At 43.2% G+C, this 21,641-nt stretch overlaps 1 protein-coding gene across 3 annotated transcripts in view; it reads right to left on the bottom strand.

Annotated features, from left to right (window-relative positions):
• The window catches only part of MDN1 (midasin AAA ATPase 1), a 141,290-nt gene that overhangs the window by 9,771 nt on the left and 109,878 nt on the right, over window positions 1-21,641 (bottom strand). For 2 of the 3 annotated variants that reach the window (XM_055535485.1, XM_055535486.1), the window contains exons 76-93: window positions 21,112-21,238; window positions 20,330-20,435; window positions 19,675-19,790; window positions 18,315-18,770; window positions 17,853-18,079; window positions 16,761-16,916; window positions 16,432-16,601; window positions 15,526-15,687; window positions 12,412-12,549; window positions 9,830-9,971; window positions 8,375-8,547; window positions 7,673-7,825; window positions 6,793-6,940; window positions 4,213-4,538; window positions 3,819-3,986; window positions 2,579-2,680; window positions 1,503-1,704; window positions 240-410 (exon numbers count right to left, since the gene is read on the bottom strand). In XM_055535485.1, the coding sequence (XP_055391460.1) occupies window positions 240-410; window positions 1,503-1,704; window positions 2,579-2,680; window positions 3,819-3,986; window positions 4,213-4,538; window positions 6,793-6,940; window positions 7,673-7,825; window positions 8,375-8,547; window positions 9,830-9,971; window positions 12,412-12,549; window positions 15,526-15,687; window positions 16,432-16,601; window positions 16,761-16,916; window positions 17,853-18,079; window positions 18,315-18,770; window positions 19,675-19,790; window positions 20,330-20,435; window positions 21,112-21,238 (3,243 nt within the window). The remainder of the gene's footprint in view (window positions 1-239; window positions 411-1,502; window positions 1,705-2,578; window positions 2,681-3,818; window positions 3,987-4,212; window positions 4,539-6,792; window positions 6,941-7,672; window positions 7,826-8,374; window positions 8,548-9,829; window positions 9,972-12,411; window positions 12,550-15,525; window positions 15,688-16,431; window positions 16,602-16,760; window positions 16,917-17,852; window positions 18,080-18,314; window positions 18,771-19,674; window positions 19,791-20,329; window positions 20,436-21,111; window positions 21,239-21,641) is intronic. The other variant, XM_055535487.1, reaches the window with a different exon arrangement.

The following is a 21,641-nucleotide window of genomic DNA, read 5'->3' as shown; positions in this document are numbered from 1 at the left end:
TTAAGAAAGACTGCCAGGATTTTGTCTGGAACTTGGGCTTCTCCGTGAATGTCAGTGACCTGTAACACCACTCCCCCACCTTTCTACTCCCAAAGGAAGTATGTACAGGGGAGTTACTATGGGCACATGAGTATCTAAGTCATGGGTTAGGACGTAAAAAGAACAGACCAGGCAAGACAACAGCACGAGAGTCAAGGAGCTTAGGTGGGAAGGGGGTGTTCACCACAGAACTCACTCACCTGGCTGGGCCGTGCTCCCTGACTTGACCTCCTCTGGCTTCAGTGGCTCTGTGTCTACCGCTCTGAGCTCCTCCTGCTCCTCCGGGTCCATGGAGGTATCCTCTACCTCCTCCTCTTCGTGAGCCTTGCTGGAGTCCTTTGCAGACTGCTGCTGTTCTGTGCTGGCCACATCTGCCAACAAAGCGCATACAAATAGAAAGCTTAGCTCTTTGCAGAACAGTCTTTGAGAGTGGGTGTGCTTTTGGTCAGAGATTCTACCACTGACTAGTTATGTGGCCTGGACACTGGACACAGTACTTGGCTTTGTGAGCTGCTGACCTAAGTGTCTTATTTCCTTGCTTTCCCCAGAAACTATAAGGATATGGTGTAACCATACATGTGACCACAGAACAGGATGTTTAGCTGCTGGGTTTTTATTGCTATGATCAGAGACTGAACCAGAATAAACGTGCTGAGCGCATGACTCAGAGCAGCTAATGGAATTATCCTCATTGCCAAGTTATGGGTGGAGAAACTGTAGTGATGAAGTATAACAGTGGAGGGTAGGGGGCACAGAAAGACAACGTGGGTATCCCAGCATCGTGACCCTGGACAAGTCCTTAAACCTCTTTGGCCTCAGGATGCTGATTGATAAAATGGAGGCATCCTAGCTCGAGATTACTAGAGGAATCAGGCTGCAAAGCTCAGAACAGTGCTAGGCACAACATAAAAGCCCCATGTATGGCAGTTGTCGTCGGTTCTGCTTCATTTTCTTAAAGGTGGGGACAGGAAGAGAAGAGAGTAATCCACAGGAGAGCAGTCCTTTCTGTGTCATATTATCAATACCAGCTTACGTTAGGAACGAAACAGTGAAAAGTCACCCAGAGAGCTCGGAGGGGAGACTGAGTGATGACTGACTTCCTATACTGAGATCTTGTTTTCTTTGTCACTTACGTTCTGAACCACTGCAGAGTGACAGTGAAGAAACGTCTGCTACTCAGATCCCTGAGATCAGTGCTGGGTTTGGATAGCCAACCGTCACCAATAATATTTAAAAGGCTTCACTAGACCCAGAACCCTGAGCACTGAAACCCTGCACTTGGCTACAGATACCTTTATTTCAAAACCAAATTGTATATCTGCACAGTTCTTATTAAAAGGAAACTCGTTTGAAAGGTCGTTTCCCCTCCCTCTTAAGATGACTTTGTAACAACACCTGGCAGACACAGTCAGCATAAGTGCTCACAGAGCTTGATGAGCGAGGGAGGCCCCCCAGCTCTGTACCGTAGGTCTGTGCATCGTAGGGCTCGCTGCCTTGTTTGACGTGCTCAAATGCTTCTGCGTCCTCCACCTGGGCCCGGGGCTGGGCCGGGTCCTGCTCGGCGCGGCTCTCTGTGTCCATGGTCCTCAGCCTCTTATGCACACGCTCACTGTGATCACCCAGGGAGCGTTCGTTGTCGGCCTGCCCAGGTTTCCTCTTAAAACTCTGTGGGAAATACGAGGAAATTCATCAGAACTTTGTAACACACAAAAAATAAAAATAACGTTTATCCTCGGGGGCTGATTAAATAAATTAGGTACAGCCATACAAGAGTGGAATTCAATGCAGCTGTTGATAGGAAGATCTCTAAATACACAGAGCAATCTCTATGATATACTTTTATATCTGAAATAAAGGCAAAGAGACACTCTCTCACACACACAAACATCCATTCATATGCTACATATGCAGTAAATCTCTTAGAAGACAAGACTGGTAGTACCAATATGCTCTGAGGACAGTCCCTTGGGTGGCTTGAGCACAGGGATAAAACGGAAGCTTTCTAGGGCATTGGTTTCTATAGACTGATTTTATGTCACATCCATAAATAGCACCCCACTTTTAAAATCTTGTATTTAAAACAGAAAATAGGGAATTTGTCAGTGTTACAGCAGCTGGAACTCAGCACTTTTATTGCTGGGGCCCAGGTTTAATCCCTGGTCAGGGAACTAAGATCCCACACGCTATGCGGTGCAGCTAAATAAAACAGGATCAGGATAGGATAGGACAGAACTGAATAGAATTAAAGAAACCAGACACAGAGGAGAATGGACAGTGAACAGAGTGCTACTGGTTAGTAGCTTGGCAACACCACTTGGTTCTTAGGCTCCAGAACAAGAGCATCACAGGATCAGGATATGCGTTTGTCCATCCCCACCAAGAAAAAGGGAAGAAGCCCGGCAGTCCTGGTCTGCTAACCAAGGATGCCATCATGGTGGGACAGCAAAGGCTGGGCATTTTTTTTTTTTTTAACCAGTATATCTGGAGCATTATCTTACACGCAGCCTTCACCTAAGTTTAGCTGAAGAGCGATAGAGACCTGTGTGTTTTTCCTGGTGTGTTTCTGGGCGGCCATTCGTGCCATGAAGCTTGATTCGTGGCCTTCTGCCTGGTTTGCATCCGCAGCTCCACTGCCGTGTTCCTGTGAAATCCAAGCCACAGAGAGTGAGGGGCAGGAAGCGGAATAAGCACCTGGCTACAGACTGCGCTGTGTACAATTCCCCTCAGTCACGTGCAGCCAGCCCTCTGAATCTGCGGACACGGAAGACCCATTGCAATACACCAGTTTACATAAGAGACTTGAGCGGCCGTGGATTTGGGTATCCGTGGGGGTCTTGGAATCAATCCCTGTTGGAGCCCAGGGGATGACTGTGACCACACCTGCCTGTCTGCTCTGGAACTCACTGTTCTGGCCTGTGCACAGAAACAGAAGCACCTAGACCTGTCTGGTACCCTCTTGGGGAACTTTGGCTTACTCTGAAAGCAGGACAGACCTCGATCAGAAATGAGGCCTCATCATCAACCAGCTGGGTACCCTCGAGACTGTCATTTAACTTTACGGGGGCTTATTTAACTCAGATACAAAATGGAGAACACAGAAAGAACAATAATATTTATTTTATAGGGCCACTGTGAAGATCTACCAGAGTAATGAAATGCTCAGCACCTCATGAACGGATGCTGAGTAAATGGGTTGGAAGGGTAAGAGAGGTATAAACAGTTGTAATTACTGCTGAGAAAATGGGGGTCCAGAGACCAAGGGAGTCGTCCAGAGACACCACTGAGCAGCAGGCCCCCTGACTTCCAGGGCTCCCTCCAGACTACCAACGCCCCAACTGCAGCTACAAAAGACACATCACCCCACATCAAGGAATGAAGAAGTGTTTTGCTTTTCAAATTAAAATGTTTGGCAGCCTGGTGAACAGTAAGGAAAAAGGATGCACTGCTAGACCCATATCACTGCATGAAACCTCAAGTCAACCCTTCTTTGCTTAGGAGCTTCAAAAACAGAATTTGAACCTGATTCTCCCACAGAGAACTACACTCTAGTAATTTTTTCTCATTAAGCACATCACTTAAATACAGTGTGTAAAAATATTCTGGGGGTTGTTCCATATAAATATAGGTGTACGACCATTTTCTTAAAGAATGGGAGCTGGAGTTTTAGATGTCAACAACAAAAAAACATTACGCAGCAATCACTGCTGCTGAACAGAACGTGGTTTCACACAGAAGAGGAGGCTATCCCAAGAGGCGGCTGGTGGAGACGAGGCCCTCACCTCTCTGCCCTGCTCCTTCTCGGGCGCGGCCCCAGCCAGCTCCACAGCCCGCTCGCTCTGCACGCTCTCCAAGCCCGTCTGCCCACAGGACTCGTGCTCTTTCCTCTCCGTGGGCTCTGGCACCGGCTCCTCCATGTCAGAGTTCTCCCCTTCTTCTTTTTCCTGCGTCTGCAAGGAAATCAAATAGCATTAAATGCTCTGAGGGGAGAAGATGAAGTGAGGGTCCCTCTCCTCACCAAGAGGAGCTGCAGGGAGGGGATCAGCCACAAACCGAAAACTGCTTGGCGCTGTCACCTGCTCATGGTAAAGCATCCTAAGAGAGTCTAGCGAGAAGATGGTACTCTTCTCATCATTATCACTTTGAATAGAGGACAAGGCAGATCCGCCGTGATACCTGAGGCTGGAGACCTTGGTCAACAGGTGTGTCCTTTTGTGGGCTTTCCTCACTGGTGTCTTTGTCCTTGTCCTCCGAGGACAGTGGAGCCTCCTCTGTGTCCTCTTCAGGGTGCTCGGCAGCATCCTGGTCTCCGTCGTCAGCTCCGGTATCCATCTCTTCCTCTCCCTCCTCCCCCTTGTCATCTTCACTGTGGCCTCCCTCAGGCTGGGGTTGAGCCTGACCTTCATCCTGATCAGCCTCAGTCTCTTCATTTATGTCCTCAGCTTCATGACCTGGTTCTTCAGTATCCTTTGGTTGTTCTTTAATTTCCAAAGGATTCTCTTCTGGACAGATTAAACAAAAGAAAGAATGCAGAATTTAAAAACTAAACAATATGATTTCTTAAGACGAGATATAGTTACACAAGCATCTTTTTATCATTCTCAGACCAGAAGTTGGCAAACTATGGTCCGTGGCCCAAATCTGGCCATCTACATATTTCTGCAAGTAGTTATACTGGAACACCGCTGCATCCAATTGTTCACCGATGTGAACAATATACTCCATCCGTTTTGTATTACCTATGGCTGACTTCACACTACAAGAGCAGAACTGAGGATCTGCGACTCTGTTGCAGCTTATGACTGGCAAAGACTGATGTGTTTATTATCTGACCAACCCTTCACAGAAGAATCTAGCTACATCTGCTCTTCACTATGCTTATATATTGCATACAACTGTTTGGATATCCATTAAAAATCCAAAAAGCCACCACTACAATAGGAATATTTTAGAACAGACAGGAAATGCTAGTCTAATTTTCAATTATCATTAGGAATAACTAATGGATGTCATTCCTTACCATACACAGAAAATACAACATATATTCAAATGGGAACAATCCTGTTTGAAAAAGTTTTGTTTAAAAGAGCTTTTCTGTAATTTGGATACTTCAGAAATCAATTACTTTGTTAGTAAATAATTCTTTAAAATAATTTATTCTTCAGACTCAGAAAAACTAGTGGTTATCACTGTGTGGAGGGGAGAAGTAAGACAGGAGCAGGAGGTGTTAGGTACAGATTGGTGATGTAAGATAGGCTCAAGGATGTATTATACAACACAGGGAACATAGCCAGTATTTTGCAGTAACTGTAAATGGAAAAGAACTGTATAAAGATAACTTGTTCACAGTAATTGCTTCTTAGTTTATATACATAGTAGCTTAAAATGAGCCTGGATATTTTTCTAGGGCAAAATAGCTTATTCAATTCTCAGTGAACTTTAATTTTATGCTTGCTTGACTGTTGAATTTAAGGTTGAAATAAGCTTCCAGTATTATAAGGTAATGAAAAGTGCCTTAGAAGCAACAGCTTATACTATGCTTAAAAAGGAGAACTAGAGATTCACTGGGCGAAGAATGTAAGCACAGGTTATCAAATACCTCAAATGTGAAAAAGGCATTTTACGTTTATGAGAGCCATATACTCACCTCCTAGATTTAAGAGATGTTAATATTTTGCCAACAAGTGTATCATATCTGTCACTTGTATTTAAGGAATAAAATAGTTCTGGACACAACTGTCAGGGTTCTGGATGTCTCTGATCTTCCTCCTTCCTCAGAGCTCATAACCTGAAGTTACCGTAAATTATTTCTGTGTTTTCATACATTTGATGCTCCATAAACAATATATAGTACTATTTCTTTTAGCAAATTTTCACATAAATAGTACCTCTATTTATTCTTTTGTAATATGCTCTTTTTGTTCTAATATGGTGTTTTTAATAGCTTTCTAAATATGTAACTGCCTCACTAAGAAGCTAAGTGAGGCTGTTGCTACCTTCCTGTCTGGTGACCTATCATGACAGGGTCTCCGTCACAGCAGCATCACCTACACCACCTCCTGACACCAGGAAGCACTCCCTAAGGGAGTCACACTCAGAGGGAACAGCGGGGGACAGAAGCACTGGGTTCCTGTTGTGCCAAGTGAGTTCTCTTGGGATTATTCAATTTCACTTCCCATTATGATTTCATATTTCAGCCTAAACACACAATATAAGCACAACAATCAATAACTTTCCTAGGAGGCAATTCCCTGGCAGTCCAGTGGTTAGGACTTGGTGCTTTCACTGCAGCTGCCCAGGTTCAATTCCTGGCCAGGGAACTAAGATCAGCAAGCTGCATGGTACAGTCAAAAATAATTAATTAAAAACAAACAAAACTTTCACCAGAAAGCTAGTAACTGGGCTCTGCAAGAGGCCTGACTCTACCTGGACTGCACAGTGTTTATACCAATCCACGAGAGGGGGCCCACAGTGAACCAGGAAGGAGGTAGAACCGTGAGTGACAGTACCACCCAGACACAGAGGCAGAGAAATACGGGACGGGAGATGACTGGAGTGACGAAGACCAGCTGGCTACAGGCTTCAGGTCTACTTGGAGGAGAAATGCAACAAAGAAAAAGCAAGTGATCTTATCAAGCTGGAATTACACTGATCAGACATGATAATGAGCTGGCCATGACGCTGGCCTGAAAAGGAATCAGTTATTGCTCATTTGCAGTGACTTTCAACAGGCCCTTTATGTTTTAAAAGACACACCTTCTCCATCTTCATGGTCAGTGTCCCCATCACCATCCTTGTCTTCACTGTCTAAGTTCAAGTCATCTGGAAGGTCCAAGGCCTCAGGTTCAGGCAGCTTTTCCTCGTTGCCATGGTAAGGATCCACCTCGTTCTCATCATATTCCCTCTTTGGGCAACAGAGATCAGGAAAAATAAAAGTAAACTTTTAAAAAGAATAACATTCACACATAACTAGCTCTAAACACAGCTGACTCTTGAACAGCAAAGGTTTGAATGGTGCAGGTCCACTTATTCAGACCACTTATGTGGATTTTTTTCAATAAATATGTGCTATGGTACCACAGAGACTTGTGGCTGTTAAGGACCTGAGGCTGAAGAGTCCATGGGTGCAGAGGGCCAACTATAAAGTTACACACAGATTTCCAGCCTTGCAGGTGGTCAGTGCCCCCAAGGGTCAACTGTCCTTATGCTGAGAGAATACAATGTCTCTGCTCTAAAATTACCAGCACACATTAGAATTTTACCAATATTTTTTTACAGTTTTCATGTTGGAATGTCAAGTTTCACTTTTTGTGCACATTCTCCATAGATAGGAGGTGCTGTGTTACCTATTTCAAAGAGGACATGGAAGTTTATGGAAGAAATATACAAAAGCATGGTGGGTTTTAGTTTCTGAACTATACCATGAGTCCCAACAGAACAAAGCTCATCTCATCGGTAACCAGTGATTAGATATTTTATGTTCAGTTAAGAGGCTCTATGACACATTCCTTTATGAGGCAGTGGGAAAACAAATGGTAAGTAGGAAAAAATACGTCCTGAGACACCCTGGGAGCTGTGCGTTGCAGTGGCCTTGGCCTTGAGTGAGAAGAGCAGGTGGGTTTTGAATCCTCATTACCTCATCTATTTGTTCATTAATTTTGTCTTGGCCTTGTCCATCATCATCAGCTTCTGCTTCTTCCTTTTCCTCCTTCTTATCTTGCTGGGTTTTCTCTCTGTTTGACTTGCCAGCATCTAAGTTGTCATCTTTAGCTACAAGCTCAGAATCTTCCTAAATATCAGAGGAAGAAAAAACACAACATCATCACTCTCAATCTAAAACACTGCTTTCATTTATTGTCTAACGCGGCTCCCAGACACGTGCTGGGCCAATCCCATGGAACCATCCAGCTGACGGGGCACGCCTATCATCCTGGAGGGAACATGCAGGACAGCCCGGGTGGCAGCAGTGACAGCAGGCATGTGAACAGCAGGGTGGGGAGGGGTGTCTGAGCTGCGGGATGCATCACACCCAGCCCTGGGGTCCCCTAAGCTCAGGGCTGGGCAAGTGTGGTGACCACTGGCAGAATGAGATACAGCATCTTTAACGAGTGCTCCAATTTCCCTCCTCCGTAACACAAGGGATGCCTCAGGTCAGGCTACTCTTTGAGCCCTGAATATAATAAAAAATCTAGACAGCAGGAAAAAAAACAGAAAAATAGAGACGGGAAGAAAAACCAAGACAGAAAAGAAAGAGCAATGAACGACAGGGAGCGGTCGTGGGTAGGATGACTGCCCCTCTCACCGTGGGGACAGAGTGATGGGGGAATCTTCTACTTACCTCATCCATTCCTGGTCCTGTTTCTTCAGTCTTACTGTCTTCCTCCTCATCTTCTTCATCGTCATCATCACCCCAAAGCCGCTCATCTAGTTTGTTAGCTTCCTCACCATTCAGATCGCCCATCTGTTTATCTAGGTCTCCAGTCTCACTATCTGATTTTTCTTCATCTTCTTCTGAAAGGGAAGGCACTCAGCTCAGTTCGGCAGATCCCCAGACTAATCTGTTCCTGTGTGTGTGGGAGAGGCAGGGACCCGGCCAGGATCCTACTTGGGATGTGCTGCAATTCTGCAGAACACCCTACAGGCAGATGCTTTCAGGTGTCCTGAAGCACTCCTACTGTGTCTGCAGACTGGAGGAGAAAGGAGGTCTGGGGTGTGTGATGGTAAAGGACTGTAAGGAGGGTGGTAGAACAGCTGTCAGGATGTCTCATTCTGGTGCTGGGAGAGTTCATTATGGGTCCCAGCAACCTCATTGGGTTTTGGTTTCTTACCTGGGAAATGATCAAGGGTGGTCTACAGTATCTCCAAGGTTCTTCCCCACCTCCAACTTATTCTCTGCCAATGATTCTGTCCAACATCTCAAATCATGTGTCTTGATCAATTAACCAGAATTTTCTTTCCTTGCTCAAATAACCAGACTTTTCTTTCCTTTGTCTTTGATCAAGGTCTGCTTTGACAAAGGTTATATACTCTTACACTCTCTTAGGCATGCATACCTTCTTCTACTCTGAGGTTAGCTATCATTTCTGTAAGGTATTCACTTAAAATAACACTGTATTTCAAATTAAGCTTTGGATAGAAATTTAGGGCAACAGTTGAATTATGGTAATAACATGACAGATGATAATGTGCTGTAAGAAATCATTATCAAGTAATTTTCAATGACATGTAATACTCATAAGTTAAATGAAAGAAGCAGACTATAGGACCATTCATGGTCTCTGTGTATGTGAATATATATGCAATAAATGGAAATACTCCAAAATTAAGTGATTTGGGTGACAGGTACAATGGTATTGATTTGGTTTCTGTATTTTTATCCCAAATCATCTACAACAAACGTCTACTGATTTTGCAATTAGAAAAAATACATATATATTAAAAAAAAAAAAAAGCCTCTCTAGAACAATTCAACTTGAGCTGAGAGCCAAGCTCGGTGAGGGTGCATCTCCTCGCTCTCCCTAGAGGACACCACAGGTCACTCATCTAGCACATGGAGCAGCTGGAACATCAGAGCCAGTGTCTCAGTTTACTCAGAGCAGAATCTCCGCAAGGAACTAGAGACTCCTGACACACTCGCATACATGCAGCATATGCTGATGCTTCCACCACAGTCATGCAGAGTAACCAACTTGCTCCAAGAGTATATACTAGGCTACTTATTGGGAACATGTGGTTTCCTGGAGAAAATAGCCACTTTTCAAAAACAAGAATGAAATAGCAGATAATCTCAAACCTTGTTCTTCCAGCTCCCCATCATGCATTTTCCCATCAAAGTCTTCTGACATCTCAATGGCATTATCCTCGCCCTTAATGTCTGATTTTGAGTCAGGATCTTCTTTATCCTTTTCTTGACCCTTCTGAAATGTATCTTCTGCCTAAATAAAAAAGCATTAAATAACATAAATGAACATACTGTTACTAATGTTTATTCAGCTCTAAATAGAATATAAATATATAAGCGCCAAGGTCAATGGTATAAAATTTTCTCTGGGGAGAGAAAAAAGAACCAACAGAGAAAATGCACATGATTTGTGACTTGCTTTAATATTTCTGTTAACTAATTTCTAGTTATTTTGCATTCGTTGTTAGAGAATAAACTTTTTTTAAAATCCAGACATATTTAAAAAGTCTATGTATTCTGTATGTAGGATAAAAAAAAAAATTTCACTTACTACACCGCATATAAATTTAATATCTATCTTGTCACTTTGATCTCTCATAGACATTACCCAACTGTGATGTAAATTTCCCCCTCTACTACTTTCTTTTTTATCTTTTTAGTTGAAGTACAGTTGATTTACAATGTTATGTTAGGTTCGGATGTATTGCAAAGTGATTCAGATACACTCACACTTCCTCAGATCATTTTCTATTATAAGTTATTACAAGGTATTAAATACAGTTACCTGTGTTATACAGTAGGTCCTTGCTGCTTATCTGTTTTATATATAGTAGTGTGTATCTGTTAATCCCAAACTCTTAATTTATCCCTCCCCCAGTAAATGCAATTTTCTTCACTTTTCCTTAGACTACATATTCCTACACAATCTATATTATATCTTGGGCAAAAGATTCAGATTGCTATCTCTTCCATTATGGTTGAATTTTAAAAGTTCTTTTTAAGATACAAAAGTAATACAATCTCATATAAAAATTTCTAAGCCAAACAGAAAGAGTATGTTTCCCTGGCACCCCCATCCTCCAAAATTACCAAAGAAATTACCACTGGTGATGTTCTAGCACATCATTTTATCTATAAGTACACCAACAGACACTTAGAAATATAATATATACAGTATATATCAAAACCTGCCTCCAGCATTTTTTTAAACAAGAATTTTTAGGGATCATTCTTTACAAACTGTTGTGCAATCTGTTTTTTCAAAGTTAAAAAAATATGTCCTAGATATATTTCCATGTTGATACTTAAAAACTTATCTCATTATGTTTATCTATAGTATTGCTCTGCATAAATAGTATCATTTAAAAATAATTCCTTCCTGATGAATATATGGATTCTTTCACAATTTTCACCAGTGTAAATAATGCTGTAATAAACATTTTAATATAAATACACTCCCTTGTACAAATATTTATCTTGGGGCCTTATGAGATTTCTGTGAGAAAACATGGAATTCCTAGATCAAAGAACACAAAGAGTTTAAAATTTATTAGACACTGCCAAATTCTTCTGAAAGTTTTTTTATCCCACTTAATAATGTTTTTTTGCAGTGGATTTGTACTTTTCTATTAGGTTTCTTTTACTTTATTTTTTTCCTCATTAACAAAGTACTGGGTGCTAATGCTAATTAAGTTAAATTTGAGAAATACAGAAAGGCCAATACACACACACACAGACACACACACTGTACATAAGAGCTCAACCACATAAATGCGAGCATTATTCTTTTGGTTTCTTTATATTTTTCCAATTCTCCCTTCAAAGGAAGAGAGGAAGTCTGGATCGGTTTGTTTCTCTATTTTTAATAGGTATGACCATACCTTAAATAGAAATTTGTGGACTAATTTACATTTAGAATACAGATGATAAAATGAAATTCCACTACCTGTTCTTTCTTCAAGTCACAGTTGATTAATCTAATGACTAAATGACTAAAAGTACATTTAAAAAAAAAATCCAAAGCAGGTTGAATTTTAAAAAGTAATAGAAGAATCTTAGTCCAAAGTATCTAAATATTTCAAAAGCATTCTTGAGTCCAACTAAAAAAGGATATAGATATTTAAAATCTGAACATGTCAAAGACATACAACAATAAAACCTATTAATAACAAACACTGGCACTATTGTTTAATGTAATCATTACTTAAAATAGCCAAACTTTTTGTCCTTAAATGAACCACTACCAAAAGTGTTCTCTAGAAAATCAGCAAAAATGTTCCCATTTAAAATAAAAAATTTTAAAACTATTTCCTGAGGGAGGAGGGAGGAGGGTTCAGGATGGGGAACACATGTATACCTGTGGCGAATTCATTTTGGCAAATTCAGTTTGGCAAAACTAATACAATTATGTAAAGTTTAAAAATAAAATTAAATTTAAAAAAACCAAAAACCAAAAAACTATTTCCTTCCCAAATTGTAGGTCAACCAATGACTGAGCTACAAAATATCCTTTCTATTGTCTTCAAGCTTTTAATTTACAGCCACTCCCTAAACTCCAGTATTCTAAGGTACCTAAATCAGTCTGAAAACCATTAATCTAATAGCAAAAACATTTATATGTGTAATTTAAATACTGGAAAAGGAGTGTATGCTTCTGCATCCAATTTACATATTTCATGGCCATGAAAACATACCTGTTCTTCATTTTCTATCTGATCACTCACATCCTTCATGCCCTCGCCTTCTCCAATCCCTCCTCCCTCATAGTCATGGAATTCAGTTGCCCCTTCTCCCGCTGAATCTTCCATAAACTCTTTGGGCAGGCAAAATCCCTTGAAAATAAAGAGTGAACATTACATACAAATGCAATAAAGAAGTGATTCCCAGTCCTGCTACAGGAAAAAATACCCTACACAAATGATAAATTCTTATCTAGCTCAGTATTTTATATCTGGTGGAAGGACAGGAGACTTTTTGACAGTCTTTTCTTCTTTGGTGCTAAATTATTATGCAGTTTCAAAGCTTGACGTCAGATTTAATATACGAGGTTTTGACTGTGAAAGCCTCTGGTACATAGTAATCTGTCATTCTGCTAATAGAAAAATTTGAATGAGGTATATACTAGGATGGTGTTTAAGGAGCAAATCACCAGGGGTGGGGAGGGAGAGTAAACCCTCTCGGTGTCTAAATCCCAAAAGGGTTTTGTCCTTCTTTATCTACTTCCCAAATTAGTAAGCCAGAGAGGAAAGAGAGAAGACATGTACCCTCGAGGTACAGCAACTTGAAAGCAGATGCTGTAAGTGAGAGATTTCATTTTCTTTCATTAAGGAAAATTTTCTGTGATGTTCCTCAAATCAAGTCACAGTGCGTGCGTGTGTGTGTGGCTAAGTTGCTTCAGTTCTGTCTGACTCTTTGCAATCCTAAGGACCACAGCCCACCAGGCTCCTCTGTCCATGGGATTCTCTAGGCACGAATACTGGAGTAGGTTGCTATGCCCTCCTCCAGGGGATTTTCCCAACCCAGGGATCGAACCTGAGTCTCTTACATCTACCTGCACTGGCAGGCAGGTTCTTTACCACTAGCATTTTAAAGAACCACTAGTTCTTTATTGCTGGGAAGTAATTATAATGCCAAAAAAATTTTTAAAAAGCACCCCCGCCCTTGAGGTAACCTGACACTCTCAGCCTGGGCTGTCTGCTGCCAAGGCACTTGGCAACCCTATGGCATGGGGTCTAGAGATATAGCAACACTTGTGAAGAGTTAACAAAACTCTATTTCATGTCAGAAGGTAGCCTAAAAATAAGTATCAAATACTAGTGTGTGGGATGAAATTGACTAGAAAAAGAAATAGAAGAAAATAATGGCTCTCAATCAGAAATTCTACCAGAGAAAAGTATAAGCTATCAAGATATTTGTCAATCTGAGGATAAGAATGTACTATGAATAAGCTGACAACAAGACCAAGATCCAAGACCAACAAACACTGACTGTGACTGAGTTACACAGAAACAGCTTTCTATGGATTAAGCGCTTTACTCACAACCTAGATCTATTATCTTAGCACTGTATCTAATCTGTTTTCAAGTTCCCTCAGCACTCCTCAGAGAGAACAGGAATACAGTACAGAGACTTAAAAAATTAAGGGAAAGGCAAACTCACTTTCAGGACATGTATTCTTAGAAAGGTGACTGGAAAATACATTTTGGTTAAGATAGTGAGGTGAATAGCTACGTACTCCAGTATTCTTGCCTGGAGAATCCTATGGAGAGAGGAGCTGGTGGGCTAGTCCATGGGATCACACAGCATCAGACTAAACTGAGCACCTAACACTTTCTCACACTATTTTAAAGAAATATGTTTAGCCACATGCAGAGTAAGCCATAAAAGGAGGGAGATTCAGATGTCCTTCCGCAGGGCACATTACTGCTGCAGCTGAGACAGACGCTAAGCTCGCAGCACTCTGCTTTTATCAGAACCACTTCTACCCTCACAACCCCGTCTGTAAACACACACAGGTCTGACAGGCCAGTCATTCTAGAACCTGTCAGACAACAGCGATGGTGCAAGTGGACAATCATAGCCAACCCAAGCCTCGGGGCACCCTCAGCATACTGTCCTGCCAGTCTTCTGCATGCAGTGTTACCTCCAGAAGTGATGGGATGTGAGACTGGCTCAGTGCTCATCAGACAGAGGGGGCAGATCTCAATAAAGGTACATACTTATCCTCTAGAGACAAGGGCTTGCCTCCCAATTTTTTTTTTAATCCCTTTGTAGTATTTTAGATACTCAAAACTAAGAACTTGTGACTGTTTACAAGAAACCTAAACCTCACCTTCTGTTTATAAATTCCTATCTTCTTTAAGTGCATCTCACCTGTACCATATTTAGATTCAGGAAAGATCTTAAAATATTAGGGACATTAAAAGAAAAACAAAACAAAACTATATACTTAGTTTAAGGTGGTTCTCACAAAAATGCAAGTCTCATTTTACAAATGAGGAAACTGAGGCCAAGTGACTCACTCACTCTGAATCTTGGAACCAGACACCCCTGTGACTGGCCTTACCATGCCATGCTGAGTCTGTTAGATCTGTCTGCTGCGCCTGAATTCCAAGGGTAGGGTCTACAGTCTCTACAGTATCAATGCTTTTCACAGCACTGGGATCATGGCTGAATGAAGGAATGACTTCCCTATTAAAGATGCCCACCTCGCTTAACCTTAAGAACCCCATTACCATTTCATGAATAAGTATAAATGACTTACAACTTAATAGCATTAAAGTGAAGTTGCTCAGTTGTGTCTGACTCTTTGCAACCCTATGGACTGTAGCCTGCCAGGCTCCTCTTCTCTAGGGGATCTTCCTGACCCAGAGATCAAACTCAGATCTCCCACATTGCAGGCACTCTTTTACCCTCTGAGCCACCAGGGCTTAATAGCATCAAGGATTCATTTACCCTACAGGTCTAGCTCAGAGTTATCAGAAGACTTCAAATTGGAGACAGAGAGAGAAGGGCATGAACAGAAAGCAACAGTCTTTAGGCGGACTCTGTAGTCTAGGGAACTCCCCCTGTGAGGGACCTGATTTTAGTAGAAACTAAAGTACAAACCTGATTTTAGTAGAAACTAAACCAAGACTTTAGTAGAAACAAGCTTAGTAAAAGGGGAATAAACAAAGCCATAAGAAATTCACAGGGAGGGCAAACCACCTCCTGCTATTTGTGAAGGTCCAGAATAAAAGCCCATCAAACCAAACACTGATGGGTGTGGAATATTTGGGTACCTGCTGCTCCATGTAAACAGTCCTTACCTTTTGGGCAAGCTCCGTAAAGATCTGGGCAAGCACAGAGAGCAGCTTTGCAGTGCTACGGTGAGTCGCCAAAGACATGGTCAGGAAGAAGAGGACGAGGTCAGAGTACCTGGACAGCATGGGCACCAGGCGCACCAACAAGCGGCAGGACTGGGTGAAGAACTGGGGCAAAACAGATCGAAAGGCCTGCTCACACCAGGTCTCCTCTGGGTAACCAGGCAGTGACGGGGGCTGCACAACACTGAGTGTATTAAATGTCACTAACGGTACATTTTAATTACACACAGGTACACCACGCGTGCTCACTGGGATTTCCTCCTAGTTCACACAAACTCTCACAACACTATACTTCAAATTCTTAGTGACTTAAGTTACTTGTTAACATTTAGTTAATAAGGTTGTTTAGCAAAAAGTATGTTTATAAACAAATTCTGCTGGGATTCAAAGTTCGCACTGGAAGCAATGCAACAGAATAACACACAAGTTCTATAAAGTAAGTTGTTTCTCTGGACTTAGGGAGATGACAATGTCATCCTCCCCTGGCTTACTGAAGGGAAAGGGGGTTTGCATGATACGGCCAGTAATCCTTAGTTATGGCGGTAACATCCACCATTAACATCAAACACCCAGGAGTCTGTGACTAGGATATGAAAGAATTCTAGGTACGTCAATCCTAGGTACTCTAGACTGCCATCATTTTTGCACTGACAATTGTAATCCTTAGCAAGCAAGCGCTAAGTTTTCCAAAGTTGGTCAGTGAGGTCTACATGCACAAAGAGATCAAATTCTTAGTGATTCTGCCAAGGAGGCCTGCTTTGGGAAGACTATGTGGAGTGAGGTGAAACCCTTTCTGCTTCTGCTCAGCCCATGTGCACAGTGAGAAGCTTGTAAGGATCCGCTGGTTACCGTGTGCTTGGCTGCTGTACCATCCTCGCCGGATGATTTCAGCCTCTCCACTAGCTCAGAGACAGCGGAAATGATTCTCTGCACATGTAACGTGCTCACGTCGGCCCAGAAGTCCTCCTCCAGGAGTTTTGTGAGGTGTCCTAACTGCAGGCTCTCGAAGCCTGCAGTCTCTTTCATTCACAGAAAAGAACAACACGGTGAATAACAGAATAAACTCTCCTCTCCATTCATCCAATAATTATTCCAACATTTGTCCTTAGATATTTAAAACAGATCATCAAATGAAAAAATCAAGTAAGAAACTAGTATTTTCCCGGTTCTAGACATACCATCTTCTTCTTGGGGTCTTGCCTGGTCAGTGCTCTCCTCTGTTTTTTTACTGTTTCTTTCTGCTAAATTCTGAATGGCACAAAGGATGGCCCGGATGGCGGTTTCCATTTGCTCTGAAAAATCCTCTACAAACCCTTCATCCAGCATTTGGTTTCCTAGTAAAATAACATGATGCAGAACAAATTTTCAAAACTCAATCATTGGTTTCAGTGCCTCTGGAAATTACTAACAATCCTCATTTGTCATTTTAACAAACAGCCACCAGCTAAGCACCTGTTAAGGCTGAGTCACTGTCAAGCTGTGCTGGGTATAAAGAATGAGACACATCCCTGGCGTAGATAAACCTACAAGGTCATTTCCTTGTATTAAAACAATTTTGCTGAAAGAATGCCAAAAATATGAAAACAGTTAAGATGGAGTGTATAAACACCAACTTAAACCAAACAGGAACTGTCAGCTTTCCAGCCAAAAAGAGAACTTTCTGGAATAGCCAGTGAGCCTCTCCCTACTCATGTGCTATAAAGTAAGTAATGTGATGGCAACCCAGAAGCAAGGTGCTCAAACAAAAGTTAAGAGCTATGTGCTTGGGCTTCCCGGGTGGCTCAGTGGTGAAGAGTCTGCCTGCCAATGCAGGAGACATGGGTTCAATCCCTGGTCCAGGAAGATCCCACATGCTATGGAGCAACTAAGTCCGTGCTCCACAACTACTGAGCCTGTGCTCTAGAGCCTAGCCCCAACTACTGAGCCCACGTGCCACAACTACTGAAGTCCGCCTGCCCTAGAGCATGTGCTCCCATCAAGAGAAGTCACCACAGTGAGAAGCCCACACGTGGCAACGAAGAGTAGCGCCCACTCACTGCAACTAGAGAAAAGCCTGCGCAAATGGAAGACCCAACACAACCAAAGATAAATAAATTATATATATATATATATAAAAGAGCTATGGGCTCCAACCACACTTTCTAGCCTTAGAACCCTAAACAGATACATCTAGAACAAAACGACGTTTCTTTAGGACAATGTGGACTTAAATCTATACGACAGCATTCCTACACTGGGCTTTTACTCCCTTACTGAAAAGCAGTCCTCACCTTCTTGGCTGCCTGGGGTGAGCAGATGTGTCTTCCAGGTAGTGAAGTCATCTGTGGCTTTATTGATCTCTCTTCTTACATATTCCATGCTCTCAACTAAAGCCATTTGTGGGTCTGTTTGCTCACCCTCAACCCCTGGAAGAATGAACAAGGACTCTAGGCCTTGCAAATGAGCTGACACCTGGGATAGGCAACTCAGCCCAGAAGAGCAAACTTCAAAATCTTTCCTGCAACAACAAAAATGCCACAATGTTGAAAGCAAGGCGCTACCACCCATCCACACCCACCGTTCCCTCCCTCCAACCACTAAAACTCAGAGTATCTAGAGACTTACAGCTGGACATATACCACAAAGCACTATGCAGGTCACCGGAAAACTGAGGACTGAAGCATGACCCTTTCCCTCCCTCACTAAACCGTGACCATGCGCCCACACAGAGGCAGAGCAGAAAGCACACTCACCAAGAATGAAAGAGAGCCTCGCAAGACTGCTGCCTAATTCTGTCGACATCAGCTTTCACGGTTTTAACGGTTCTCAGCATCTCTGTTAATCTCGCAGTTGACTGTTGCCAACGTGGGTCCTGTTTCCGCATCAGACAACCAGAGGGCAGCTGCGTTTCTGGAGCTGGGGACGGGAAGGTCAGGTCTGACGGGATCAGGTCCAGCGCTGCTCCGGAAAGCAGCCCCTGGAGGCGCTCCGGGTCTTCCAGGTAGGGTGCGTGTCCAGGAGCAGGCCCAGCAGCCGGGCAGCACTGGAGGAGCCAGGAGAGCTGCTCCAGCAGGACTTGGGTCTGCATAGCCAGGTGCTGTAGCCTCTCTGTCCACTGCTGCACCCCGTCCTGAGGAGGGAAGGCCACGGGGTAGACGGGCAGCCCTGTCAGCCTGCCGTCCATCTCTTGCACACAACTGAGGAGGTTCCTGCGCAGAGAAACAAACCCAGGGGAAAAACACATGGCACCTTCAACTGTGTCACCGAGCTGTCTGTTAACAGTAAATTCATTGATTTCTAGATGAAGTATGGGCTCTTCCACATAATCAAGAAGAGATGCTCCCCCAGAGGAGTAAAAGGTCTGATCATATGCCTTCCAAAGTACTTAAACACAGCTTTGGGTGTTTAAACACACCCTTCAGAGTAGCAGAATGGGAATTCACTGCTTATCGTCTGCCACTGACAAGCCTCTCATACTAACACAGTCACAGCACCGCAGTGACTTCAGCCACTATTTTCTAAAATAAAAAATCTAGTAAATGTTGTATACTTTGCTATATAAACTCTTGTGAGCAGGGACAAAATAGCTGAAGTGACTACAGTCTAGAATATGATCTCTCAGTCAAGGATCCACTCAGCAGGTGATGACAGCCTTCCTAGCCGTCTTCATCTTTTTAAATATTTATTTCCATTGGGGAGCATCTGTGTATAGTTCAGCAAACTGCAACTCTGTGATCCAAAAAGCCTAACAAACTCAAGTCGATTCACATCTGATTTGTGCCAAGACTGGGATGCCCCAATGCCGTGAATGCAACTCTGTCCCTCAGCCCACATGGACTGTCAACCACGAACTCCCTCACTCCAGACCAGGTGTGGTTCAGCTGTGACCATTTTTCCCGTCTGACTCGGCCTTCAACTCATCCCCCGGAGGTGCTGCCAACACCAGGGGGCAGAAGTGTTACCATCAAAAGTAAGGGGCCGAGCCAAGGCAACCCCATCTGCCTCTTCGGGCCTCAGACCTCACATTACAAGTGGGAGCAGCTCATGCAGCAACTGTGAGCCGCACACAATTCTCCCTGTTTCATTCCGAGAAACGCAGCCAGTCAGCGATACCTGAGGAGGATCCACTGCTCTGTCAGCGCAGTCAGGGAGCGCCGCTGTCGGATGAGCACCTTCATCAGATGCGCCGAGAACCCTTTACACCGCTCCACGTGGCCCGCGCCCACCTCCTGGCAGGGAGAGAGGAGAGTGTGCTGAGGGGCAGCATGGTGCAGATGCCACTGTTCCTGCACTCCTGGAGGAGCCCTGTAGGGGGCAAGCTGGGTGCGCTGCCCTCTAGAGGCCACACATCCGTCCACCTCTGGGAGCAGGGCTTCCACAGTATGCTTCCACAGACCACGGATGTTCCATGAGCAGGAACTAGTTTAACACCAAAACTGGGTATCAGTGATCTTTTCTCAATTTACCAGGGGGTGGGGGGAGTGGGGTGGGGAATTTGAGGGTGGCATTCTCAATTTGAAGTTTTTCTTCCATAATTTTTCTTAAGGATTTGGACCTGCTAACAAACGGTGAGTAACAGAACTTGTTATCAAATGCTTTCTGGTTAAGCACAAAATTACATTGATTACATTACATTCTCAGGTTGATAACTGCAAAAAGCTCAGTCACCTCCAGTGATGGGCTGTGATCATGTGACAAGGTCTGAGGATGCTGCCCTGGATGAACAGGAATCCCCAGGTCCTACAATCCCAAGGCTCTATCATCCTACCTTGGCTGGAGCCGCCAGGACCGCAATAAGCCTGACATGTCGTGCAAGAGAGCGATAGAAGTACTTCTGGCAGCCCTCCCATGAAGACGAGATTTCTGTAAGCAACCTGGAGAAGAAATCAACATGACGTAATTAATTAAAACCGTTATCTCCACCCCAGATCCTGAGGAGTCAGAGACTGGTCCATTCAGCCAGAACCAGAAACCAAGCGTCTGATCAGATTTACTTCTGTGAGGACCCATTGAATCAAGTACTTATCAGTCCTTTACACAAAGGATGTGACAATAACATGAGACCTTAGAAGAGGTTTGTGTATATGGCACACTTAAAAATGTGACCATTCTCTTCCAGATTTTCACCTGTACATTCAAATCAAGTGAGCAGACCTCAGGAAAAATCAAAGGGCCAAAAAAATAATGGGAGAGATGAATACGAGGAGGAAAGAGAAATGAAAAGAAGAAAATCAACAGTTGCTAACACTTGCTTTAAATGCTCAAAGTGGTCCCTTGTCTTCTTCACCCCACCAGACTCCCAACAGAGCCCAACCTTCCAATGTTTTACATTCGTTCCTTACCTTTTAAAAGGGCAGAAGGAGAGGGAAGTTTTTTAAAAAAGAAAATTAACACTTACTAGGTGCTCACCACCTGCCAGTCCTGAGCCGGCACTTTTTAAAATATTATCCTAATGGCAACACTGGACCAGAAGTACTGCTACCCCTACTCTGGCAAATGAGGGCATGGAGGCTTAGCTGCCGTGCTCCATTTAGAATTAAAAGCACTAACCTAGAATCAGCCCCCTGAGTGCTGCTGACTATAGACAATGCGCTTTGGAGATCCAACGGGTGAAGATGGAGCATTTCTTGAGGGTTTTTTGTACGGGCCCAGGAAAGACCTTTGCGATATGACAAACCTAGGAAATAAACAGCATGTTTTTAAATAAAGAAACTCTGAAGAGAATGGATTAGCAATGCCACGGCTAATCAAAGTCATGTCCTGGGGAACAGCATCGCCCAGGACTCTCAGGCCCTGCCCCACACTGAGTGAAACAGAATCCGCTTCTGCACTTCAGCAAGATTCCCCAGGTAGTTCATATACGAGTTACTTCGAGAAGCACTGCTCTCTATGCAATGCTGGAAGGGTATGTGCGGTACAACAACTGGCAATGAAAATAAAATGCATGGTTTCTGAGAAACCTCACTGCAAAACTGTGAAACTATTTGGGAGTCACAAATGGTTCATCATAGGATTTTCGTACGTGCAACTGGAACTCTCCGAATGGCATTTCAGAACCTTGCTTTCCACCTTATGTTTCG

Source organism: Bubalus kerabau, chromosome 9 (assembly GCF_029407905.1).
Source record: "Bubalus kerabau isolate K-KA32 ecotype Philippines breed swamp buffalo chromosome 9, PCC_UOA_SB_1v2, whole genome shotgun sequence".
Classification (NCBI taxonomy): Eukaryota; Metazoa; Chordata; class Mammalia; order Artiodactyla; family Bovidae; genus Bubalus; species Bubalus kerabau.
This window is presented reverse-complemented; position numbering and strand designations above follow the sequence as displayed.